We start from the raw sequence: 27,110 nt of genomic DNA, 5'->3' as shown, positions 1-27,110 counted from the left end.
CTAAACCCTTTCTCCGATTTGGATGTGAAAACTCTCATATTGCAGCTGGGAGTGTGCACTTTCTGCCCATATTATATATATAATTGTATTTCTGAACATGTTTTTGTAAATAGCTAAAATAACAAAACTTGTGTCACTGTCCAAATATTTCTGGACCTAACTGTATAAAGCGAGTGGCCATCAATACATTGAATTCTTACACCACTAGGTATGGCCTCAGACTCTAAAGGGTGCTTTACACGCTGCGACAGCGCTAGCGATGTGACACGCCAGATCGCAGATGCGATCTGCCGAGATCGCACATAGGTTGTTTTTATAGCGCCGGTCGCATGTGCGATCTCAGCAGATCACACCTGCGATCTGGCGTGTCACATCGCTAACGAGATCGCTAGCGATGTTGCAGCGTGTAAAGCACCCTTAAATCTATGCAATCCTAGGAACAGAAAACACAAGCACGGCCCTGCGATCGTAAGATACATTGTATGATTTATTCCGCAGCGCTGCATTGCTCTGTCCCACCGGTTCCAGCACTACTCTGCTTTTATAAATAAAAATCACAGTTTCAGTGCCGACGTGCCGCCACCGTGCCGTACTGAAGGGAGGATAATGTACAAAAATCACTGTATCTGTAATAAATATTGCATATTAAAAGAAAGTCCACCGTAATTAAATAAATTGAAAGGTGTTTATATTGGCGGTGCCCCCCAACAAACAAGATATTCACAGGATGGTCGGGAGGGAGAAATCCCAAATCCTCATGATATTAGGTATATGGTCATGGTAACACATAAGGGCTTGGCTGTGACATTAAGCTTTTGGACGAGTGACATGGAAGAGGAACACGAGCGGTTGATCTGCTTGGCTATCACATTGTAAGAAAACCATGTGCTTGCTTGGCATTCATAGAAAGAATAAAAAATATATATAGCAGAGCTGGGAAGATTTGCCGACATTCCCTCTATTCACTATTCCTTTCAGCTACCCACCCCCGTGACATAATTTATTTAATCTTCCATCATCGGGATAAGAGGACAGCTCGTTACGGCTGCTCACAAATGACTCTTCAGAGACTCGGATCATGGAATGAAGTCTTTTGGGCTCCAGTATTTTTTTTTTTTTATTGTTCTGAATCATGCAGCTCCTAATCAAATATTCTCTCTTGCTCAATCGAGCTCGATGGGACTGCTGTCATCCTGCCCGTCCTCCACGTCTTCGTCCTCATCCCCGGCTCCCATTAGGCTATTTAATAGGTTACCTTTGAAAATAAGAAAGAAAAAATTTAAGACACCGATGTCATTAATATGAGGAAAGAAAAAGGTTTTTGTATTGTTTTTTTTGAAATTTGTACAGTCAAAGCCGAAAATATTGGGACTCCAGAAAATGATGTATTTCTCCCAGAAAGTTACCGGATTTTTCAGATTATAAAATGCACTTTTACTCCCGAAAATTTGGGAGGAAAATGATGGGGGTGCGTCTTATAATGCGAATGTAGCTTAGTGGGGGAGGGGGCTGGAGTGTCACAAGAGACGCTGCGGGCCCGATGCTGCAGGCAATGAGGCAGGGGCTGCCGTTCTGAAAATGTTGGCGGTACGGGCTTTAAATAAATGGCACCCAGACTCGGCGCAGGCGCACATGGAGCTCTTGGCTCAAGAGCTCATCTGCGCACGCGCCACCTCCAGCCCACTGACGTAATGTAAATGGTACCCAGAGGTGGTGCGTGTGCAGAGGAGATCTCGGCCTGTCATTGAGTCAAGAGCTCCATCTGCACGTGCGTCAGACTCCAGACGCCATTTCTTTGAAGCCCGCACTGCTGACAGTATCTGTATGCTTTTCCTGTCTCGCAGCAAGTATCTGGAACACCTGGTGCATCGCCTATTCCAGCACCGCCCCTGCCTCCTGTGACCCTGCTCCACCACCACTGCCGCCCCCCTCTGGTAGGACACCGCCGGATTATAAGACGGAAGCCTTTTTTTCCCTCTAAATTTGGGGTGCGTCTTATAATCCGGTGCATCTTATAAAACGAAAAGGACAATATTACAATTACACATTTAGTTCCTTTGTGGGTATTGGAATACAACCAAAAAAAAGTGAAAAACAAGCAAATTGGACATCATTTCACACAAAAAATTTGCCGCACAAAATTGGTGGCACCCTCCACTTCATATTTGGAATAAATAACTGCAATCAGTCGCTTCCTATACCCGTCCACGAGCTTCTTCCTCCTCTCACCTGGAATTTTGGACTCTTCTTTATAAAACTGCTCCAGGTCTCTCATATTTGAAGGCGTCTTCTCCCAACAGCAATAGTAAGATTTCTCCACTGGGTTCAATGGGATTTAGATCCAGACTCATTGCTGCTATTTCAGATCTCTCCAGCTCTTTGTTTCCATCCATTTCTGGGGTCATTGTCCTGCTGGAAGACCAGTGGCCTAGGATGGAAACCCAGCTTTCTGACGCTGGGCACTACATTGCCACCCAAAATTCCCTTAATCCTCAAATTTAATGATGTCTTGCACACAGTCAAGTCACCCAGTGCCAGAGGCAGCAAAACAACCTCAAACATCTTTGAGCCTCCACCATATCTGACTGTAGGTCCTGTGTTCTTTTCTTTGTAGGCCTCATTCCATTTTTGATAAACAGTACAATGATGTGCTTTACCAAAATATTCTCTCTTGGTCTCATCTGCCCACAAGACGCTTTCCCAGAAGGATTTTGTTTACTCACATACATTCTGGTAAACTGCAGTCTAGCTTCTTATGTCTCTATGTCCGCAGTGGAGTTATCCTGGGTCTACTTCATACTTGTAGTGTTTCATTTCATTCAAATGTGTACGGATAGTTTGCGCTGACACTGATGCCCCAAGTCTGCAGGACAGCATGAACTTTTTTCGAACTTGATTGAGGCGGCTTACCAACCAACCAGACTATTCTGCGTTGCAACCTTTCATCAATTTTCCTCTGCCGTCCACGTCTATTAGCTACAGGGCATTGGGTTATAAAACGTCTTGACAATGCTGCACACCTTGGACAAAGGAACATCAAGATCTCTGGAGGTGGACTTGAAACTTTGAGTTAATTGATATTTTTCAACAATTTTGGTTCTAAGTCCTCAGACAGTTCCAGTTTACCCTTTCTGTTCTCCATGCTTATTGTGGCACACACAGACACACAATGCATAGATTGAGTCAACTTCTCCCCTTTTTATCTGGTTTCAGGTGTGATTTTCATATTGCCCACACCTGTTACTTACCACAGGAGAGTTTGAACAAGAACCGCAAACTTGAAATAAAGATGATGTTTACCCACAATTTTGAAAAAGGTGACAATTTTGTCTGGCTCATTTTTGTGTGAAATTACTTCTCTTTTTTTTTTTTTTTTTTTCTTTTTTTTTTGTTGTGTTGCTTTAAATACACACAAAAGGAAATATACATTTGCATGACAAGAAGGGAATTTTGTTTACTTACCGTAAATTCCTTTTCTTCTAGCTCCTATTGGGAGACCCAGACAATTGGGTGTATAGCTTCTGCCTCCGGAGGCCACACAAAGTATTACACTTTAAAAAGTGTAACCCCTCCCCTCTGCCTATACACCCTCCCGTGCATCACGGGCTCATCAGTTTTGGTGCCAAAGCAGGAAGGAGGAAACTTATAAATTGGTCTAAGGTAAATTCAATCCGAAGGATGTTCGGAGAACTGAAACCATGAACCAAAAGAGCAATTCAACATGAACAACATGTGTACACAAAAAAACAACAGCCCGAAGGGCACAGGGGCGGGTGCTGGGTCTCCCAATAGGAGCTAGAAGAAAAGGAATTTACGGTAAGTAAAAATTCCCTTCTTCTTTGTCGCTCCATTGGGAGACCCAGACAATTGGGATGTCCAAAAGCAATCCCTGGGTGGGTAAAAGAATACCTCGATAAAAAGAGCCGAAAAACGGCCCCCTCTTACAGGTGGGCAACTGCCGCCTGAAGGAGTCGCCTACCTAGGCTGGCATCTGCCGAATCATCGGCCTGCACCTGATAGTGTTTCATGAAAGTGTGCAGACTCGACCAGGTAGCCGCCTGACACACCTGCCGAGCCGTAGCCTGGTGTCGCAATGCCCAGGACACCGACGGCTCTGGTAGAATGGGCCTTCAGCCCTGCAGGAATCGGAAGCCTAAAAGAACGGTAGGTTTCAAGAATCGGTTCCTTGATCCACCGAGCCAAGGTTGACTTGAAAACCTGAAATCCCTTACTCTGGCCCGCGATAAGGACAAGAGCGCATCAGACCGGCGCAGGGGTGCCGTGCGAGAAATGTAGAGCCGGAGTGCTCTCACCAGATCTAATAAATGCAATCCTTTTCACATTGGTGAACTGGATGCGGACCCAAAGAGGGGGAGACGATATCCTGATTGAGATGAAACGGGGATACCTTAGGGAGAAAGTCCGGACCGGACGTAGAACCACCCTATCCTGGTGAAACACCAGGAAGGGGGCTTTGCATGACAGCGCTGCTAGCTGAGACACTCTTCTGAGTGATGTGACTGCCACTAGGAAGGCCACCCTTTGCGAAAGGCGAAATAGAGAGATCCCGCATCGGCTCGAAAAGTGGCTTCTGAAGAGTCGTCAGCACCCTGTTAAGATCCGAGGGTGTGAACGGACGCTTGTAAGGTGGGACCGGAAGCGCCGATACTTGTCCCTTGAGAGAGCCGAGAGACAAGCCCTTGTCCATTCCGGATTGAAGGAAAGAAAGAAAAGTGGGCAAGGCAAACGGCCAGGGAGTAAAACCCTGATCAGAGCACCAGGATAAGAAGATCCTCCAAGTCCTGTAATAGATCTTGGCAGACGTTGGTTTCCTGGCCTGTCTCATGGTGGCAATGACATCTGGAGATATCCCTGATGACGCTAGGAGCCAGGACTCAATGGCCACACAGTCAGGTTTAGAGCCGCAGAATTCAGAAGGAAATATGGCCCTTGAGGCAGCAAGTCTGGTCGGTCTGGGAGTGTCCACGGTTGACCCACCGTGAGGTGCCACAGATCCGGGTACCACGATCACCTCGGCCAGTCTGGAGCGACGAGGATGGCGCGGCGACAGTCTGACCTGATCTTGCGTAACACTCTGGGCAGTAGTGCCAGAGGAGGAAAAACATAAGGCAGTCGAAACTGCGACCAGTCGTGAACTAGCGCGTCTGCCGCCAGAGCTCTGTGATCCTTGGACCAAGCCATGAATGCCGGGACTTTGTTGTTGTGCCGAGACGCCATTAGATCGACGTCCGGCGTTCCCCGGCGGCAACAGATCTCTAGAAACACGTCCGGGTGAAGAGACCATTCCCCTGCGTCCATGCCCTGGCGACTGAGAAATCTGCTTCCCAGTTTTCTACGCCCGGGATGTGAACTGCGGAGATGGTGGAGGCTGTGGCTTCCGCCCACAGCCGAATCCGCCGAACTGCTCGGAAGGCTTGACGACTGCGCGTGTGCCGCCCTGGTGGTTGATGTACGCAACCGTCGTGGCGTTGTCCGACTGAATTCGGATCTGCCTGCCCTCCAGCCACCGCTGGAACACCTTTAGGGCTAGATCCACTGCCCTTATCTCCAGAACATTGATCTGAAGGGAGGACTCTGTCGGAGTCCAGGTTCCCTGAGCCGAGTGGTGGAGGAAGACCGCTCCCCACCCTGACAGACTCGCCTCCGTCGTGACCACAGCCTCAGCTGGGCGCCGGAAGGATCTTTCCCTCCGCCCAGGAAGTGGAAAGAAGACACCACTGAAGAGAGGTTTTGCTGCAAGGGAAGAGAGACGTTCTTGTCTAGGGACGTCGACCTCCTGTCCCATTTGCGGTGTCCGATAGAATCGGACGCAGACGAAACTGCGCAAGGGAACTGCCTCCCTTGCTGCCACCATCTTCCTTAGAAAGTGCATGAGGCGCCTCAAGGGGTGACTGGGCCCGAAGGAGAGATTGCACCCCTGTCTGTAGTGAACGCTGACTATGCAGCGGAAGCTTCACTATCGCTGAGAGAGTATAAAACTCCATCCCGAGGCAAGTCAGTGATTGGGTCGGTGTCAGTTTTGATGATCCACCCGAACCCCTGGAGAGTCTCCAGAGCAATGGTCAGGTTGTGTTGACATGCCACCCAGGAGGGTGTCTTGACTAGAAGATCGTCTAGGTAAGTGATCACCGAGTGGCCCTGTAGGACCGCCAACACTGCTGCCATGACCTTGGTGAAGATCCGTGGGGCTGTCGCCAGGCCGAATGGCAGTGCCACGAACTGAAGTGTTCGTCCCTGATGGCGAAACGCAGAAAGCGTTGAAGCTCGGGTGCGATCGGCACATGGAGATAAGCATCCTTGATGTCAATTGATGCTAGGAAGTCTCCTTGTGACATCGAGGCTTCAGAGTGTTCACCGCCTGAAAAAGTGCATCGGCTCGCTCGGGGGGGCGGTGATGTTTTGAAGAAACTAGTCGGAGGACGAGAGCAGAGCTCTATCCTGTAACCTTGAGACAGAATGTCTCTCACCCATCGGTCTTGGACATGTGGCCACCAGGCGTCACAAAAGCGGGAGAGCCTGCCACCGACCGAGGACGCGGTCTTGGTGAGGCCGAAGTCATGAGGAAGCCGCCTTGTGACTTAGACCGCCATGCAGAAGAGTTCCTCTAGCCCTCCTCTGACATGTTGGACGTGGAGGAACGGAACTTTGCTGAGGACCGAAATGACCGAAACCTTTGGACTGGGGCAAGGACGATACCTTTCCCTTGAACTGTCTAGTAACTTCATCCTATTGCTCGTCAAACAAACGGTCGCCAGAAAATGGCAAACCGGTTAAGAACTTCTTGGAAGCAGAGCCTGCCTTCCATTCACGTAGCCACATGGCCCTGAAGACTGCCACCGAATTGGTGGATGCTACCGCTGTACGGCTCGCAGAGTCCAGGAACGGCGTTCATGGCGTAGAACGAAAAAACCTACGCCTGAGAAGTGAAGGACACAACCTGCGGGGCAGAGGTATGTGCAACCGCAATAATCTCAGCCAGAGAAGTTGAGATAGCTTGGAGTGCCCTCACGGCTGCGAAGGCTGGAGCAAAAGATGCGACTATGGATGGATTTCATCATAAGCTTTATTTGCCTGTCAGTGGCATTCGTGAGAGATGGCATCTGCCACTAATACTACGGATCTAGCCGCCAGCCTAGAGACTGGAGAATCCACCCTGTGACACTGAGCCCAACCCTTAGTAAGCACAGAACTTTACGGACAAGTGCTTACTAAGCGCCTTATTGACACGCGTTACCCTTTTCCCCCCTGACGTTGTTAAAGGGAACCTGTCATCAGAAATTTCGCCCAAAAGCTAAAAGCTTCCCCCTCTGCAGCTCCTGGGCTGCATTCTAGGAAGGTCCCTGTTATTATTGTGCCCCATGTGAGACCAAAATAAAGCCTTTATAAAGTTCTACCTTTTTGTATGCAGCTTCTGTAAATCTGACACGGGGGCGGGCTCTCTGCCGTCCGTTATTCTGCCTCCTGGTCCTGTATGCCGCCCCCATCGCTCCTTTCCTGAGCTCAGTGTAGATGCTAGACTGTATGGGCTGCTTCCAGGGATGACGTCCCTTTGTCATGTGATAGGAGCGTGTTCGAAATACTATCACATGACAAAGGGACGTCATCCCTGGAAGCAGCCCATACAGTCTAGCATCTACACTGAGCTCAGTGTGAATGCTGGAGAGGTTTGCGCGCTCACGAGATTATGGGCGGGTACTTGCTGATAACAGTCACAGTCCCGTCCATAATCACTTGCCTGCGCACACGTCACCAGCGTTCACACTGCTCAGTCCTGTGAGACTGGCACTGGGCATGCGTGGGGATGGCTGGAGCAGTGGGCGGTGCATCAGATATGGAAAGGAGCGATGGGGGAAGGCATACAGGACCAGGAGGCAGAATAACGGACGGCAGAGAGCCCGCCCCCGTGTCAGATTTACAGAAGCTGCATACAAAAAGGTAGAACTTTATAAAGGCTTTATTTTGGTCTCACATGGGGCACAATAATAACAGGGACCTTCCTAGAATGCAGCCCAGGAGCTGCAGAGGGGGAAGCTTTTAGCTTTTGGGCGAAATTTCTGATGACAGGTTCCCTTTAACAACGTCAGGGGGGAAAAGGGTAACGCGTGTCAATAAGGCGCTTAGTAAGCACTTGTCCGTAAAGTTCTGTGCTTCTGGACGGCCCCTCTGGAGTTAGAGTGATCGAAACACGCACTCCTGATGAAGTCGGGGAAGGTTCCCAGCAGGCCCGCTTAGCCTATCAGAGGCCGCGGTCCGTGACGGAGTTCTCACCGTGGGATCTGGGTGTTACCCCAGGAGCCCCTTGTTGTACCGACCCAGAGGGACCCGGGAGCGATGAACTCACAGCTCCCTGGCCCTGTGTTATCGGTCTGGACTGCAAGGCTTCCAGTATCTTAGCAGACCCTCTGTCCATAGACTGAGTCCTGGAATGTGAAAGCTACTCAGAGATTTGCTGATTCCAACATGCAAACTCTGTCCCTGTCATCTGTGCAGTGGAAACCGGCGGTACCACCTGGCCGAGGGTCCCACCAGTGCCGGAGGCTCCGGCTGAGTGAGTGCCCTCGGGGCCAAGCATTGTACACAATGAGGGTATGTGGAACCTGCCTGTAATATAGCCGCACAAGAGGTACAGGTTGTAAAATAAGCCAGTGCCTTGGCACCCTTACTCTTTAAGAGCAGACAACAGCATGTCGTCCGCAGAGTAATCAGTGAGGGTATACAGCCAAAGGCAAATAATGCTGCCGAACAGTGAGATCATATATCATATAAATAAACATATATATATAAAGCTGAGTGGAGGATACCGGGCACCGCCGATCCCTGTATGGCTGACAAACCTGTGCTTTCAGGCAGGTGGAGACCTGGGTGCGTGTCCCAAAGCAAAGGCGATATAAGATCTACAATGAAGAGATGAAAGGTCGCACTCCAAAGGTCGAATAAAATATTTTTCTTTTTATTCCACGATCACATCAGGGGTACAGGTAGTGAGGGAGGATGAGGGTGTGCCACGTCGGACGACGGCAGCCGTTTCGCAAGTAACCTTGCGGGTCACTGGACCCGTAGAAGCAAGGTTACTTGCGAAACGGCTGCCGTCGTCCGACGTGGCACACCCTCATCCTCCCTCACTACCTGTACCCCTGATGTGATCGTGGAATAAAAAGAAAAATATTTTATTCGACCTTTGGAGTGCGACCTTTCATCTCTTCATTGTGAAACATATATATATACACTGCGGCACCAAGGGGGGTCAGCACCTGAAAACTGGTGCCCCACAGTGCTCAGTGAGGGGGAAGGAGGATACCAACGTATGCTCCAGCCCTCCCTGCCGACGTCCAGTCGGCCGTCCCGTCGTTACCCCTGACTGGCAGGCCTGAGAACGGGAGTATATGGTACTAGGCCGCAAGAGCCGGGGACTAAATTTAAAAACGCGGCCGGCAAACATGGCGCGGTAGTCCCAGTCTCACAAACCACTCAGCAACCGCTGCGGCATTTGTAACACAGATGCTGCATGCACCGTCCCTCAGGGGACACAGAGTACCTTATGATGCAGGGCTCTGTCCCTGATGATGTCCAGTCTCCTGTCCGTCAGAATCCCCCAGGGGCTGCGGATGGAGCCCGGTCCCAGTGCATGGCGACCGGTTAGGATCCCCCTCTCCCAGAGCAGTGGGAAACCTTTGCAGATTCTGAGATCCTCCACCGGCAGAATTATAACAATGGCTGCCGGCGTTCCGAGGGGAGGAGAGAGCCGTGGGCGGAACCGCAAAAGTGCGAAGCCGGATGTGCGTCACGGAATCCGTGACCCCGGTGATATATCGTTAGATATGCCGTTGCGTGTAATGGGACCTTTATACTCTGATGAGCGCCGGAGGCTGTATCTCCAATGTTTCATAGTTATATAGGTGGAAAAAAAGACCTAGGTCTATCTAGCTCAACCCACCTGGAGGATAAGACACGACTCACAAAAAGTTAGGGATATTTGGCTTTAGGGTGTAATTTATGGAAAGAAGGGAATTTTGTTACTTACCGTAAATTCCTTTTCTTCTAGCTCCTATTGGGAGACCCAGACGATTGGGTGTATAGCTACTGCCTCCGGAGGCCACACAAAGCATTACACTAAAAAGTGTAAGGCCCCTCCCCTTCTGGCTATACACCCCCCGTGGGAACACGGGATGCTCAGTTTTAGTGCTAAAGCAAGAAGGAGGAAAGCCAATAACTGGTTTAAACAAATTCACTCCGAGTAACATCGGAGAACTGAAAACCGTTCAACATGAACAACACGTGTACCCGAAAAAACCAAAAATCCCGAAGGACAACAGGGCGGGTGCTGGGTCTCCCAATTGGAGCTAGAAGAAAAGGAATTTACGGTAAGTAACAAAATTCCCTTCTTCTTCGGCGCTCCATTGGGAGACCCAGACGATTGGGACGTCCAAAAGCAGTCCCTGGGTGGGTAAAGAAATACCTCATGTTAGAGCTGCAAAGACGGCCCTCCCCTACGGGGAGGCAACTGCCGCCTGCAGGACTCTTCTACCTAGGCTGGCGTCCGCCGAAGCATAGGTATGCACCTGATAATGTTTGGTGAAAGTGTGCAGACTCGACCAGGTAGCTGCCTGGCACACCTGTTGAGCCGTAGCCTGGTGTCGTAATGCCCAGGACGCACCCACAGCTCTGGTTGAGTGGGCCTTTAGCCCTGAAGGAACCGGAAGCCCAGCAGAACGGTAGGCTTCAAGAATCGGTTCTTTGATCCATCGAGCCAGGGTGGCTTTGGAAGCCTGCGACCCTTTGCGCTTACCAGCGACAAGGACAAAGTGCATCGGCGCGGCGCAGGGGCGCCGTGCGGGAAATGTAGATTCTGAGTGCTCTCACCAGATCTAACAAATGTAAATCCTTCTCATACCGATGAACTGCATGAGGACAAAAGGAAGGCAAGGAGATATCCTGATTAAGATGAAAAGAGGATACCACCTTAGGGAGAAACTCCTGAATGGGGCGCAGCACTACCTTGTCCTGGTGGAAGACCAGGAAAGGAGCCTTGGATGACAGTGCTGCTAGCTCAGACACTCTCCGAAGAGATGTGATCGCTACCAGAAAAGCCACTTTCTGTGATAGTCGAGAAAGTGAAACATCTCTCAGAGGCTCGAAGGGCGGCTTCTGGAGGGCAACTAGTACCCTGTTCAGATCCCATGGATCTAACGGCCGCTTGTACGGGGGTACGATATGACAAACCCCCTGCAGGAACGTGCGCACCTTAGAAAGTCGTGCTAGACGCTTCTGAAAAAAGACGGATAGCGCCGAGACTTGCCCTTTAAGGGAGCCGAGCGACAAACCTTTTTCTAACCCAGATTGCAGGAAAGAAAGAAAAGTAGGCAATGCAAATGGCCAGGGGGACACTCCCTGAGCAGAGCACCAGGATAAGAATATCTTCCACGTTCTGTGGTAGATCTTAGCAGACGTGGGCTTCCTAGCCTGTCTCATGGTGGCAACGACCCCTTGGGATAATCCTGAAGACGCTAGGATCCAGGACTCAATGGCCACACAGTCAGGTTCAGGGCCGCAGAATTCCGATGGAAAAACGGCCCTTGGGACAGTAAGTCTGGTCGGTCTGGTAGTGCCCACGGTTGGCCGACCGTGAGATGCCACAGATCCGGGTACCACGACCTCCTCGGCCAGTCTGGGGCGACGAGTATGACGCGGCTGCAATCGGATCTGATCTTGCGTAGCACTCTGGGCAAGAGTGCCAGAGGTGGAAACACGTAAGGGAGCCGGAACTGCGACCAATCTTGCACCAAGGCGTCTACCGCCAGAGCTCTTTGATCGCGAGACCGCGCCATGAAGGTCGGGACCTTGTTGTTGTGCCGAGACGCCATTAAGTCGACGTCCGGCACCCCCCAGCGGCGACAGATTTCCTGAAACACGTCCGGGTGAAGGGACCACTCCCCTGCGTCCATACCCTGGCGACTGAGGAAGTCTGCTTCCCAGTTTTCCACGCCCGGGATGTGAACCGCGGATATGGTGGATGCTCTGTCCTCCACCCACATCAGAATCCGCCGGACTTCCTGGAAGGCTTGCCGGCTGCGTGTCCCTCCTTGGTGGTTGATGTATGCCACCGCTGTGGAGTTGTCCGACTGAATTCGGATCTGCTTTCCTTCCAGCCACTGCTGGAAGGCTAGTAGGGCCAGATACACTGCCCTGATTTCCAGCACATTGATCTGAAGGGTGGACTCCTGCTGAGTCCACGTCCCCTGAGCCCTGTGGTGGAGAAAAACTGCTCCCCACCCTGACAGACTCGCGTCTGTCGTGACCACTGCCCAGGATGGGGGAAGGAAGGATCTTCCCTGCGATAAAGAGGTGGGAAGAAGCCACCACTGCAAAGAGTCCTTGGTCGTCTGGGAAAGGGAGACTTCCCTGTCCAGGGATGTTGACTTCCCGTCCCATTGGCGGAGAATGTCCCACTGAAGTGGGCGCAGGTGAAACTGCGCAAACGGGACTGCCTCCATTGCTGCCACCATCTTCCCTAGGAAGTGCATGAGGCGCCTTAAGGGGTGCGACTGACCTTGAAGGAGAGACTGCACCCCTGTCTGTAGTGACCGCTGCTTGTCCAGCGGAAGCTTCACTATCGCTGAGAGAGTATGAAACTCCATGCCAAGATACGTTAGTGATTGGGTCGGTGACAGATTGGTCTTTGAAAAGTTGATGATCCACCCGAAAGCCTGGAGAGTCTCCAGCGCAACATTCAGGCTGAGTTGGCATGCCTCTTGAGAGGGTGCTTTGACAAGTAGATCGTCCAAGTAAGGGATCACCTAGTGTCCCTGAGAGTGCAAGATCGCTACCACTGCCGCCATGACCTTGGTGAAAACCCGTGGGGCTGTCGCCAGACCAAATGGCAGAGCTACGAATTGAAGATGGTCGTCTCCTATCACGAAACGCAGAAAGCGTTGGTGCTCTGTAGCAATCGGCACGTGGAGATAAGCATCTTTGATGTCTATTGATGCCAGGAAATCTCCTTGAGACATTGAGGCAATGACGGAGCGGAGGGATTCCATCCGGAACCGCCTGGCGTTCACATGCTTGTTGAGCAGTTTTAGGTCCAGAACAGGACGGAATGAGCAGTCCTTTTTTGGCACCACAAAGAGATTGGAGTAAAAACCTTGTCCTTGTTCCTGAAGAGGAACAGGGATCACCACTCCTTCTGCTCTTAGAGAGCCCACCGCCTGCAGAAGGGCATCTGCTCGGTCGGGATGTGGGGAAGTTCTGAAGAACCGAGGCCGAGGACGAGAACTGAACTCTATCCTGTACCCGTGAGACAAAATGTCTGTTACCCACCGGTCCTTGACCTGTGGCAGCCAAATGTCGCAAAAGCGGGAGAGCCTGCCACCGACCGAGGATGCGGAGAGAGGAGGCCGAAAGTCATGAGGCAGCCGGCTTGGAAGCGGTTCCTCCGGTTGCTTTCTTGGGGCGTGAGTGAGCCCGCCAGGAATCCGAGCTCCTTTGCTCTTTCTGAGTCCCTTTGGACGAGGAGAATTGGGGCTTGCCCGAGCCTCGAAAGGACCGAAACCTCGACTGCCACTTCCTCTGTTGAGGTTTGCTTGATCTGGGCTGGGGTAAGGAGGAGTCCTTACCCTTGGACTGTTTAATGATTTCAGCCAGTTGCTCACCAAACAGTCTGTCTCCAGATAGTGGCAAGCTGGTTAAACATTTCTTGGAAGCAGAATCTGCTTTCCATTCCTTTAACCACAAGGCTCTGCGCAAAACCACAGAGTTGGCGGACGCCATTGAGGTACGGCTCGTAGAGTCCAGTACCGCATTGATAGCGTAGGTCGCAAACGCAGACATTTGCGTAGTTAAGGACGCCACTTGCGGGACTGCTGGACGTATGATAGAGTCCACCTGCGCCAGACCAGCTGAAATAGCTTGGAGTGCCCACACGGCCGCGAATGCTGGAGCAAACGACGCGCCGATAGCTTCGTAGACAGATTTTAACCAAAGGTCCATCTGTCTGTCATTGGCATCTTTAAGTGAAGCCCCGTCTTCCACTGCAACTATGGATCTAGCTGCAAGCCTGGAGATTGGGGGGTCCACCTTTGGACACTGGGTCCAGCGTTTGACCACGTCAGGGGGAAAGGGATAACGTGTATCCTTAAGACGTTTGGAGAAACGCTTGTCTGGATAAGCATGGTGTTTCTGGACTGCTTCTCTGAAGTCAGCGTGGTCCAGAAAAGTACTCAGTTTACGCTTGGGATACCTGAAATGGAATTTCTCCTGCTGAGCAGCTGCCTCCTCTGCTGAAGGGGCTGGGGGAGAAATGTCCAATAGTCTATTGATGGCCGCTATAAGGTCATTTACCATGGCGTCACCGTCAGGGGTATCTAGATTGAGAGCGGTTTCAGGATTAGACTCCTGCTCACCCTCGTCTGTGTCCTCAAACAGAGATTCTTCTCTCTGAGACCCTGACCAGCGTGATGACGTGGAGGGTCTCTCCCAGCGAGCTCGCTTAGGCTGCCTGGGACTGTCTTCTGAGTCCGAGTCCTCAGCCTGAGAAGCCCGGGACCCCCTTGAAGCACGGATTAGCTCCAACTGAGGGGGACCGGGGAACATTGACACAGCAGCGTCCATGGTCTGAGTGACTGGCCTGGCCTGCAAGGTCTCCAGGATTTTTGTCATAGTCACAGACATTTTATCAGCAAAAACTGCAAACTCTGTTCCCGTCACCGGGGCAGGGTTCACAGGCGTCTCTGCCTGGTCCACTACCACCATAGACTCCGGCTGACGAAGTGGCACAGGGATCGAACATTGCACACAATGGGGATCATTGGAACCTGCCGGTAGATCAGCCCCACATGCGGCACAAGCAGCGTATACAGCCTGTGTCTTGGCACCCTTGCGTTTTGCAGGTGACATGTTGTTGTCTCCTCAGAGCAATATAGGGTCTACAGCCAAGAAGCGACCTTACAGTGCAAATATATATGAATATATGGTACAGAGAAAAGAGTACACCAATATCACACTGTGGCACTAGAGGGGCCAGCACTAATGTGCTGCTTACCGCCCGCTTAACGCGGGTGTGTGGTCGCCAGAAATCCCTTGTCTGAGTCTCCCAGGGCTATGTCCGTTCTCCAGCCAGACTGCATGCAGGAATGGCTGCCGGCGTCCTGTGGAGAGGGGCGGGCCCTGGGCGTGTGCAGACAAAGTGCGGGAAACCTGCGTCCCCACTGTGCCAAGTGAGAGGGCTGGAGTATGTAAATAAGACTCCAGCCCTCGGCGCCGACTATCGTACAGCGTCTCTCCCCTTCCCTGAGTGACAGGGTGGGGGCGGGAACGAAGCGGAGCTAGGCCGCAAAAGCCGGGGACTAAATTTATAAGCGCCGCCGTCGTAAAAGCACGGTCGGCGCTAAGTCCCCGGCGCACCACAAGTCTCAGCCGCGCCGCCGCTCCAGGGGCGGTCGGCGCGGCAGTCCCCATCACATAAAGTCCCTCAGCAAAGTTGCAGAGACTGTAGCCCTAGCGCTCAGCGCTACTGTCCCCGGCGCACTAGCACACCCAGCAAGTCTGGAGTGTGCGCGGCCTTTCCATACGGGGACACAGAGTACCTGTTAATGTTGCAGGGCCTTGTCCCTGAACGGTACCCAGCTCCGTATCCAGCAGGTTCTATGGGTCTGTGGATGGAGCCCGGCCTCAGGGCTTGGGGGCCGGTAAGATCCCACTTCCTCAGAGCCCCTCAGGGGGATGGGGAAGGAAAGCAGCATGTGGGCTCCAGCCTCCGTACCCGCAATGGGTACCTCAACCTTGACAAACCACAAGTGGGGTGAGAAGGGAGCATGCTGGGGGCCCTATATGGGCCCTCTTTTCTTCCATCCGATATAGTCAGCAGCTACTGCTGACTAAACAGTGGAGCTATGCGTGGATGTCTGACCTCCTTCGCACAAAGCTTGAAAACTGAGCATCCCGTGTTCCCACGGGGGGTGTATAGCCAGAAGGGGAGGGGCCTTACACTTTTTAGTGTAATGCTTTGTGTGGCCTCCGGAGGCAGTAGCTATACACCCAATCGTCTGGGTCTCCCAATGGAGCGCCGAAGAAACATAAGTTCCCCCTACAGTAATATGTTATCATGACAGTCAGGCATTTTAGTAGATGCAGCAATGGCGATTTCCTCATCTCATACAATTTATGAAAACAAAAGCCAACAGCAGTGGTGGGTATACCCCCAAAAATGTCACTGTCTTAATAACTTGTCATGTAGCCTTCAGAGTCAATTACAGCTCAACAACGATGCCTCCTGCTGTTCACAAGTGGAGTTATTGTCTGCGGAGGCCGGTATCCCACTCTTCTTCAAGGTCAACCCTCAGGTCATTGAGGTTCTGGGGTACAGAGTTACGGCCTCTAAATGGCGACTCAGCTGATCCCATAGGTTCTTTATGGGATTCAGATCTGGAGAAAGTGCAGCCGCTCCATTTGAGGCTCCCCAGTCTCCAGCAGCTGTTCCCTAATGATGTGACTTTTATGATCTGGAACATTGTCACTCATGAAGATGAGATTAGTCCTGTGTTGTTCATAGAGAGGCACAATGACTGGATTAATGATGATATTCCAGTAGTTGGGGCTATCACTGTACCGTTCACACAGTGTAGGGCAGTTGTGTATTGACTAGACACACCGGTCTACACTACAACACCACCAAAACCAAAGGCTCGTCTGATGACAGCAGTGGCTGATGCAGAGCGCTCTCATTGTGGTCTCCAACATCGTTGGCAGCCATCAGCATGAATTGACTATCATTAGTGAACTGCACTGAGACCACTGGTCCCTCGTCCAGCATAGATGACATCTGTGCCTGGTGGTGCTGTCAGGTACCCTTGCAGGTTGTATAGCACGCAGACCACACTGATGTAAACTGTTTTGAATGGTCAGATGTGACACTTGGGTGCCTCTCACCTCCGTTAAATCTGCCTGGATTCGTGTGGGGTTCATTATCGGGTTCCGAAGGGCATTGTTCACAATCAAGCGGTCATCAGTGTGAGATGCGGTCAAAGGACGTCCACCTCTCTGCCTTTCTGTGACTTCCAGTCTCTCTGTATCTCTGTTAGAACCTACTAGTGACACTAAGCGCAGTGGCCACTTCCTTCTGAGAACATCCTGCCTGAAGCCTTGCAACGGAGCAGTACTGCTGATTAATTTTTACATGTTATCTTGGTCTCATGATGTCAAAATGTGAACAGCACGATGAGGAGGACTGTATAAATACCAATTCTAACTGAACCCTGAAATGTATTGGGCGATTCATGGATCAAACGCCTGTTGTGAATTTTACCATTAAGCTCCTTGTTAGGGAGCAGCACGTTGTACAAAAAAAAAAAGACTGAAACATTGAACAGTTGGACATGAGCAGTCAAAAATGTATAGAAGGTCAAGCTTCCAATTCCGGAAGTCCCATTAATCACAAGTGTGCACACGAGACATATACCAGACTATATACCCCATACGAGACTATATACGATACTATATACGAGACATATACCCCACTTACCTAATAATCCCCCATAGGAAGACGACTGTTTAGGAGGTACACCAAAGAAAATCTGTCCTATCCTGTCCAAATACTGCAAAAGAGAATAAAGTCAAAGCTGTGACCCGTATATAAGCGTGTAGTAATAAATACAATACCCAATGCAATGAGTTCTATAAATGTGAGGTCACTTAAACCTGTAAAGAAGTTTACCATTTGTAGAGCTGATTCCAAGATTTATTTCGCCTCCTATCACTGCCCAGGAGCAAATATTACCAGGCCGCTCTGCGGGCACAGCTTAAAGGGGGTTCTCTGGTCATATCTAGATGGGTGGGGGTCTGACACCAATCACCACCGCCGGATGTGAATGTAGCTGTGCTGCACAGCTCTGCTCGAGTGAACGGACATTTGTTCTGCCGCCGCCACTACACATTGAACAGAGCGGCGCCGTGCAGCTCTTATCAATGTTTGCAGCCGGCAGAGCAGATCTCAGCTGATCGCTGGGGGCGGAGGAACATCATATAACCAGAAAAGTCCTCTAATGAGTCCCCAATATATTGATGTTACCATGTAGCTGGGATCTACCGTATTTTTCAGATTATAAGGTGCACTTTTACTCCCAAAAATTTGTGAGGAAATGAAGGGGTGCGTCATATAATCCGAACGTTTCTTAGGCTGCTTTCACACATCTGGTTTTCGCCGTGCGGCACAATCCGGTAAAAAACGGAAAGAACGGATCTGGCGTTTATTGCCGCCAGATCCGTTCTTTCCCCCATAGACTTGTATTAGCGTCGGATTGTGCCGCATGGCCTTGCGTTGCCTCCGGATTTTGCCGGATGCGGCGTAAATAACTGATCTGGCGGCCGGATGGAACGCTGCTTGTAGCATTTTTTGTCTCCAGCGAAAGACCGTAAGATGCCGGATCCGGTGTCGTGAGTTACAATGAAAGCCTATGGGCGCCAGATCCGTCATCATCCGGCATATGAGAGAATCCAACGACGGATCCGTTTTTTTTTTTAACTGCGCATGCTCAGTAGCATCAACGACGGATCCGTCAAAAAACGGAAGGAACGCATTATAAAAACTGATGCAATGGATCAATTTTTTCGCCGGATCCGTTGCATCAGTTTTTTTGCCAGATTGTGCCGGACGGCAAAAACCGGATGTGTGAAAGCAGCCTCATCGGGGATGGTGAAGAGGGGTCATAGGAGCAACGCCGAAGGCGCTGTGCTGGAGCTGCGGGCGCCATCCTGAAAATGTCGGCGGTGAGGACTTCAAAATAATGGTGCCTGGAGTCAGCGCGTGCGCAGATGGAGCTTTTGGCTCAAGATCTCCATCTGTACACGCACCACCTCCGGGCGCCATTTTCTTAAGTTCACTGCTGGTTGCTCAATGGGCTGGAAGCGGCACGTGTGCAGATGAGATCTTGAGCTGAGAGAGCTCCATCTGCACATGCACCAACTTGGGGCGCCATTATTTGAAGTCCGCACCACTGACATTTTCAGGATGACTCCTGCAGCCCCAGCACAGCACAGTGTCCTCGGCCCGCAGCCCCAGCACAGTGTCCTCGGCCCGCGGCCCCAGCACAGCGCAGCACAGCCCCAGCACAGCGCAGCCCCAGAACAGCGCAGCCCCAGCACAGCGCAGCGTCCTCGGCCCACAGCCCCAGCACAGGCCTCGAAGCATCGCCCTATTCCACCACCGCCCCTGCCTCCTGTGACCCCAACTCCACCACCGCTGCGGCGCTCTCCCAGTAAGACACCACTGGATTGTAAGATATTATTATTATAGTAATAATAATAATAAAAATAATATAACATTTATTCATTTATATAGCATTAATTCCACAGCGCTTTACATACAATGGCAACACTGTCCCCCCCATTGGAGCTCACAATCTAGGTTCCCTGTGAGTATGTTTTTGGAGTGTGGGAGGAAACCAGAGAACCCGGAGGAAACCCACGCAAACACGGGGAGAACATACAAACTCTTTGCAGATGGTGTTGATGGTGCCCCCCCCTCCCTTTTTTTTTTAAATCTTTTTTTCCCCCTCTAAATTTGGGGTGCGTCTTATAATCCAGTGCGTCTTATAAACTGAAAAATATGGTACTTGTTAGAAGTTTTTGCTTATTTTAAAGAAGCCTATCATTTGTTCCGAGCCGTTTGGACCTACCTCATTATACATTGGATCTCTTTTTAATGATGGCTGATACTGTTCACACAATACTGTAAATACGGTTAATTTCCCACTGGGAATGAAAAAAAAAAAAAAAAAAAAATCGCAATTAAAAAATAGATTTGATTAGTGGAGAGGTAATAGGTCATAAACAGATGTTCCCTTTATCCCATGATGACTGCCCTGTATGGAGCTCGTCGGTTGCCACCTTTGCCGGTGGTCTTCACCAGCGAGCCCCTTTCTATCCTTACAGCTTTCCCCCCAGCAAAAAAGGACAAAGCGAGACCTACCCCTCAACAGCCAGTAGTAAAAACCAAATGAAGTTTAAAAGGGGCTGTACAAATGGAGGACCCTTCTCTATGGACGGATGCTTCTCTGTGTACGTCGTGAAGACCACTGAAGCACTTGATTTATTTTTTAAACAGAGGAACCTGGAATAAAAAATAAAAAAAAAATTAATACATAAGACTATATATAATTGTGCCGCCGCACTCAGGCGGAGTGATCACATAAATGGCGAGACTTACTGCAGGACAGCCTGGGCCACGAACATGTCCACCTCGCTGCGGTAGCCTCGGGTGGAGGAATATTCTACTAACATGTTTGCACAGCCTTCCCCATCGGAGGAGTGCAGGAAGTGGTAACGAGATTCATAGTAGTTCTGCTCTGAAAAAGGGGACAGAACTATTAAAGGGTGTGTAAACTTTTGCAATGGAGCCATGACCGTTACCTCCTCGACTCCCCGATCTATGTGCGGCTTTGATCAGCGATGCGTCCTACCTTTCCACAGTGTGATGGCCAGTAACTGATGCAGCTTGGGGTGACCTAATTTTCCGGATCCTCCGGTCGACCACTTCAGGGCTCGGGATACAAAAGCCACTCGCTCCGGAGAGTTTGGATCCATCAAATTGAACAATTTGGCCAAGTTTTCTGCAAAAATCAGGAGAAGAGAACGAAACAAAGATCAGATTAAATGCGGACAATACGGAGATCAATCTAGTGCTGAAGCCTTTATAATCTGAAAGCTGCATTCACAATTCTTCCCAGCTGAAATCCCCCAGCATGCCCTGCACATAACTTGCTTTCTGGGTATTTTCTTTACACCTTACACTGAAGTGCAGAATGGAAAATCAGTTAAGCAGTTTGTCAACCGTTTGAAATGAAAGCCAGCAGAATTGTGAATACAGCTCTGAAGTATAACAACTAAATTTGGATGCAAGCTAGAGCCATATAGCTATTCCATATGTTAAAAATCCTGATCACTAGTATAACAGTCCACGTGATTGTGAACGCTGCCATTGGTGGTCACCGTCCGAGATTTGTGAGCCGCTGACATCTCACCGGTGAATAACCTATGGTAATTGGTGTACCTGGCACAGCACATTCTGTTTGGGAGCTCTTTCTTCTAGAAGACCCTTAAAGGTCTGAAATATCACCCTTAGACGAGCCAGAAAATATATCTGTAGGTGTGTATAAGTAACAGGCAGGATATTCATGGTGGCTCCAACCAACCATGGAACGAAAGGGCTGCAGAGATGGCACCAGGCAGCGCCCCCTGCATTATACACAGCAGCGCTTACGACCGCGAGGCAGCGCCCCCTGCACTATGCACAACGGAGCTCCTAACAAACGCGCCGCGTCCCCTGCACTATGTACAGCGGCCGTCCTAACAAATGTGCTGGGTGCCCTGCACTATGCCCAGCGACCCTCCTGAGCGCTGGGTCCCCTGCACTATGCACAGCGACCCTCCTGAGCGCTGGGTCCCCTGCACTATGCACAGCAGCACTCCTGGCCAATGTGTTGCATCCCCTGCACTATGCTCAGTGGCTGTCCTAACAAACGCGCTGGGTCCCCTGCACTATGCACAGCGATGCTCTTGAGCGCTTGGTCCCCTGCACTATGCACAGCGACCCTCCTGAGCGCTGGCTCCCTTGCACTATGCACAGCGACCCTCCTGAGCGCTGGCTCCCTTGCACTATGCACAGCGACCCTCCTGAGCGCTGGCTCCCCTGCACTATGCACAGCGACCCTCCTGAGCGCTGGCTCCCCTGCACTATGCACAGCGACCCTCCTGAGCGCTGGCTCCTCTGCACTATGCACAGCGACCCTCCTGAGCGCTGGCTCCCCTGCACCATGCACAGCGGCCCGCCTGGCTAATGCATTGCGTCCCCTGCACAGCGACCCTCCTGAGCGCTGTGCTGTATCCTCTGCATAATGACGCTCATGACAGCCGGGCTATGCAGGGATCTGCAGTCACCTCATTCAAGTAAAAGAAGCAAAAGAAACTTGGGAAGGGGTGCAAAGCCACACCAATACCGCTGCCCCCCTGCACCGCTGCCCCCCAGCACACACATCCATCAGACAGTGAGCACAGCGATACCCCATCATCTTATAGGACTTCATCGGCTTTTTAAAAGAAATCTATTTCATACATAGTGGAAAAACAAGGTGCTATTTTCTTCCCGGGAACACTCAGGCCTCGTGTGAACAGGACAGAAATCCACGGCTGATTCTTTACTGAACTCACCTAACAATTCATCCGTCACTTTGGCTTCTGACTTCTCCAGCGACTCCAGGACAAGCATGGACAGATCGGCCGCACTATTTTGCTTCAAGGGTCAAAAAGAAAACACAGAATGAAAAATATGAAGCAAGAACGATCTCAAGCGGAGACTCTGCAGACAACTGATAAGACCTGATCTGTACATCTCACCACGGCCTAATGGGGTTGTTTCAAAATGATAAGTTGCGGAGTTCTCCTCAAGAACAGAGTGATTTGAATTCTATAATTGACAGCTCGTTGCCTAGGTTACCTGCCAACGCTGCAGTCTGTCAGAGGTGGCCGGTCTCCTAGGTAAGAAGCGCTGCACTTACAAACTCTCCACTATAGAGCTTGTAAGCGCTATATGACGGGAGACGACTAACAACAGAGACGCTTCCTGTGCTGACACCATGGAAGGGCGCACAGTTCAGACCGCTGCTGCTGGTCTGAAGTGTCAGTGTTCAGGAGCGCACCACGCCCGCAAGCAAGGAGGCAGCGGAGTACTCCATTACATGATCAATCCCCATAATAAATTCTACCGCATCACCTATAATGCCGCCACTCATTACAGAGAAAAATATGCAACATGTTCTTACTTGACCATGGCTGAAGAATAGCAAAGCCCCGGAATACATTAACTCTCTTGCTTCTGCGTGTTTGTTCTGTGACATGTATCTGCAATAGAAAGAAATAGGAGATATTTAACCAGAAGAAGCCGCGGATCCTGAAGTCTGGGCGGATGAGGGCCGGGTACAATATACATGCAGCGTTATGTGAGCGCAGCTCCTGCATGGAGGTGAGGAGCCGCGGGAAACACGAGCACAGCGGTGTGCTACCATATCACACCTTATCCATAGATTCTGTCCTGTTTACACAAGATCTATGGGAGTTTCGTTGGCATTTCCTTAAAGGGATATTCCATGCCAGACCTTTAGTGCACTCTGCTATGTTCGTGAACCCCATAGAAGTCAACAACCAGGCTTTTTCCAACTGGTTCCACCTCTTATCAGACATATCTGGTGGTTAGGTCATAAATAATGGAGATGGGAATGACCCTTTAAATATTCACCTTCCATTCAAAAACACCTAAATCCCTACCTACCACATCAAAGTCACCCTTGTACAAAAGGGAACCTGTCAGAGCGATTGGAGCCTTTTCCTCAATAAAAATGACACCTTTTTTGTAGAGATCCGATGAGCCAATCCTGAGAAATCTAAGAAAGAAACTGTATGCAAATTATGCTGCAAGTGCAGGGGGCGTGTCCATGGAGCCACTGGTACTGACACGCCCCCTGCACTTGCAGCCTGATTTGTATTTGTTTCTACCCTAGATTTCTCAGGATTGGTTCATCGGATCGCTAAAAAAAAGGTATCATTTTTAACGGCGTATGAGCCCTCATTGAGCCATACCACTACGTCTATGTATAAGAAAGTGCTGACAGGTTCCCTTTAAAGCATAGTCTGACCGCAAAAAAAGTCACAACCCAAAAAAACGAGGCACCACCAGAGAGATCCCCGACACCTACACAATAATGCATCTTCACGTTCCTAATATTCCGGTTATTTGCAAAGTAACATCCACAAACAGGTCTGTCCGGTTTGATAAGAGCGGCCCGTCAGGTAATTAGAGAATAAAATCTTAAAGACGACGCGCCGGGAGCGAGATCCAGGAAGGAGCCGGTATCTACTGCAGGCAGGGAATCGGCACCATCGCCTCCACGCTTGAAGGTTTGCTCACAACCGGTTCGGGCGATACTTTTGCAATGACATGATATATTAACCCCTTCAGGGCATGTAGGTTTGTCACAGGTTTGCAAGGATCAAAGGAACTGAACGATCTCTATACAGGGCTATGGCACACAGCGGACAACGGCCGGCGACACAGAACGTTAACCCCTTTAGATGCGGTGGTCAATTCCAACTATAGCGTCTAAACGCATAGGTGTTCTATGGATAGAACTGGTATCCATTATGGTCTATGGGGCCTTCATGAGCTGCTTCTGGTGAGGGGCTTTTAGCTTTGTTTTTTATTAACTTGCTTATATTTAAGTTAAAAATGTATTGTAGTACAATTTTGCCCCCTGCCTCACATCATAGCCATTATGCCCCCCTGCCTTATATACTGGCCATTATGCCCCCCTGCCTTATATACTGGCCATTATGCCCCCCTGCCTTATATACTGGCCATTATGCCCCCCTGTCTTATATACTGGCCATTATGCCCCCCTGCCTTATATACTGGCCATTATACCCCCTGCCTTATATACTGGCCATTATACCCCCTGCCTTATATACTGGCCATTATACCCCCTGCCTCATATACTGGCCATTATGCCCCCCCTGCCTCATATACTGGCCATTATGCCCCCCTGCCTTATATACTGGCCATTATGCCCCCCTGCCTTATATACTGGCCATTATACCCCCTGCCTCATATACTGGCCATTATACCCCCTGCCTCATATACTGGCCATTATGCCCCCCTGCCTCATATACTGGCCATTATGCCCCCCTGCCTCATATACTGGCCATTATGCCCCCCTGCCTCATATACTGGCCATTATGCCCCCCTGCCTCATATACTGGCCATTATGCCCCCCTGCCTCATATACTGGCCATTATGCCCCCCTGCCTCATATACTGGCCATTATGCCCCCCTGCCTCATATACTGGCCATTATGCCCCCCTGCCTCATATACTGGCCATTATGCCCCCCTGCCTCATATACTGGCCATTATGCCCCCCTGCCTTATATACTGGCCATTATGCCCCCCTGCCTTATATACTGGCCATTATGCCCCCCTGCCTCATATACTGGCCATTATGCCCCCTGCCTCATATACTGGCCATTATGTCCCCCTGCCTCATATACTGGCCATTATGCCCCCCTGCCTCATATACTGGCCATTATGCCCCCCTGCCTCATATACTGGCCATTATGCCCCCCTGCCTCATAGTGGCCATTATGCCCCCCTGCCTTATATACTGGCCATTATGCCCCCCTGCCTTATATACTGGCCATTATGCCCCCCTGCCTCATATACTGGCCATTATGCCCCCTGCCTCATATACTGGCCATTATGCCCCCTGCCTCATATACTGGCCATTATGCCCCCTGCCTCATATACTGGCCATTATGCCCCCTGCCTCATATACTGGCCATTATGCCCCCTGCCTCATATACTGGCCATTATGCCCCCTGCCTTACATACTGGCCATTATGCCCCCTGCCTCATATAGTGGCCATTATGCCCCCTGCCTCATATAGTGGCCATTATGCCCCCTGCCTCATATAGTGGCCATTATGCCCCCTGCCTCATATACTGGCCATTATGCCCCCCTGCCTCATATACTGGCCATTATGCCCCCCTGCCTCATATACTGGCCATTATGCCCCCTGCCTCATATAGTGGCCATTATGCCCCCCTGCCTTATATACTGGCCATTATGGCCCCTGCCTCATATACTGGCCATTATGCCCCCTGCCTCATATACTGGCCATTATGCCCCCTGCCTCATATACTGGCCATTATGCCCCCTGCCTCATATAGTGGCCATTATGCCCCCCTGCCTTATATACTGGCCATTATGCCCCCCTGCCTCATATAGTGGCCATTATGCCCCCTGCCTCATATAGTGGCCATTATGCCCCCCTGCCTCATATAGTGGCCATTATGCCCCCCTGCCTCATATACTGGCCATTATGCCCCCTGCCTCATATAGTGGCCATTATGCCCCCCTGCCTTATATACTGGCCATTATGCCCCCCTGCCTTATATACTGGCCATTATGTCCCCCTGCCTTATATACTGGCCATTATGCCCCCCTGCCTTATATACTGGCCATTATGCCCCCCTGCCTTATATACTGGCCATTATGCCCCCCTGCCTTATATACTGGCCATTATGCCCCCCTGCCTCACATACTGGCCATTATGCCCCCCTGCCTCATATACTGGCCATCATGCCCGCTGTTACATAAGTCAGAGTCTTAGGCCTAAACACACAGAGCTGGAGGGGCTGTCCAGGCGGAAGACGAGCCCCATAGCAACTACAGCCCGCCAGCCAATCAGCGGTAAGGAAGTTGTCAGAACTTCAACCAGCTAAAGGGTTAATTCACTATTCTCAAAAGATTGACACGGCACGTAGCCAATCGACAGCCAAGCTTTACAAAGCCCGCCCTGTCCCCTAGCAACCAGAACGCCACCAGCCAATCATACGTCACTTAGGGAAAGAAGGGCCTTGGAAAGCTCTGGAACGTTGTAGTCCGGGGGAAGAATCGTGGAAAAGCGGCAGCCCCTCCCCCTCTCGTACCTGAAGAACAACGTGCGGTACATCTGGTGCGCCTCGTAGTAGTCCCCCTTCTCCACGCTGGCCCGCAGCTTCCCCTCTACGCGCTGGACTCCGCCTCGGTTCCGGGCGCTGCCTTTGGAGCCCTCTTGCTCCGCCATTGCAGCAGCCATCATAGGGACGGCACAGAGACGTCACCTGAGCTGCGCAGATCGGCACTCACGCTCGTGCCTCTGTCGTACGGGTGCCGAACGCAGTCCAAAACGTAAAAAATGGCGAACGCACCAGGATGTCACGTGACCTTGAGCGCCGGTTCTTGATTGGTGTAAATTCTCCCGTAGTGATAGCGCACCGTCCGTCGGCGCTCGGCCCGACCACACAGGCCGTTGTTTAACCCTTTAAGCACCAAGCCATCCGAAAAAAAAATTTTTTAGCATGGTTTTTCGTATTTTCTAAACCCCCCCCTCCCCTAATGGTCCTCAGATAACGTCTGACCTTTTCTGTGCACACGTGGGTGTGTTTTAACCCATTCCTGACCTGAATTTTTTTTTTCAATATATTTTTTTTTTCTAAGCAATTATTTATTTT

The 27,110-nt window shown here is 50.7% G+C and overlaps 1 protein-coding gene across 1 annotated transcript; it reads right to left on the bottom strand.

Annotated features, from left to right (window-relative positions):
- Positions 1–469: 469 nt before the first annotated feature.
- Positions 470–26,777, bottom strand: GET4 (guided entry of tail-anchored proteins factor 4). Its single transcript, XM_075319182.1, has 9 exons — positions 26,547–26,777; positions 22,830–22,908; positions 22,219–22,300; positions 20,472–20,621; positions 20,219–20,357; positions 19,982–20,122; positions 19,689–19,764; positions 17,537–17,609; positions 470–1,255 (listed from the first exon to the last, which is right to left on the bottom strand). The coding sequence occupies exons 1-9, from the start codon at positions 26,696–26,698 to the stop codon at positions 1,164–1,166; spliced, it is 984 nt and encodes a 327-aa protein (XP_075175297.1). The 5' UTR covers positions 26,699–26,777; the 3' UTR covers positions 470–1,163.
- Between the last annotated feature and the right edge of the window lie 333 nt (positions 26,778–27,110).

Source organism: Anomaloglossus baeobatrachus, chromosome 7 (assembly GCF_048569485.1).
Source record: "Anomaloglossus baeobatrachus isolate aAnoBae1 chromosome 7, aAnoBae1.hap1, whole genome shotgun sequence".
Lineage (NCBI taxonomy): Eukaryota > Metazoa > Chordata > Amphibia > Anura > Aromobatidae > Anomaloglossus > Anomaloglossus baeobatrachus.
Note: the sequence above shows the minus strand (reverse complement) of the source record. Positions and strands in the feature narration are given on the sequence as shown.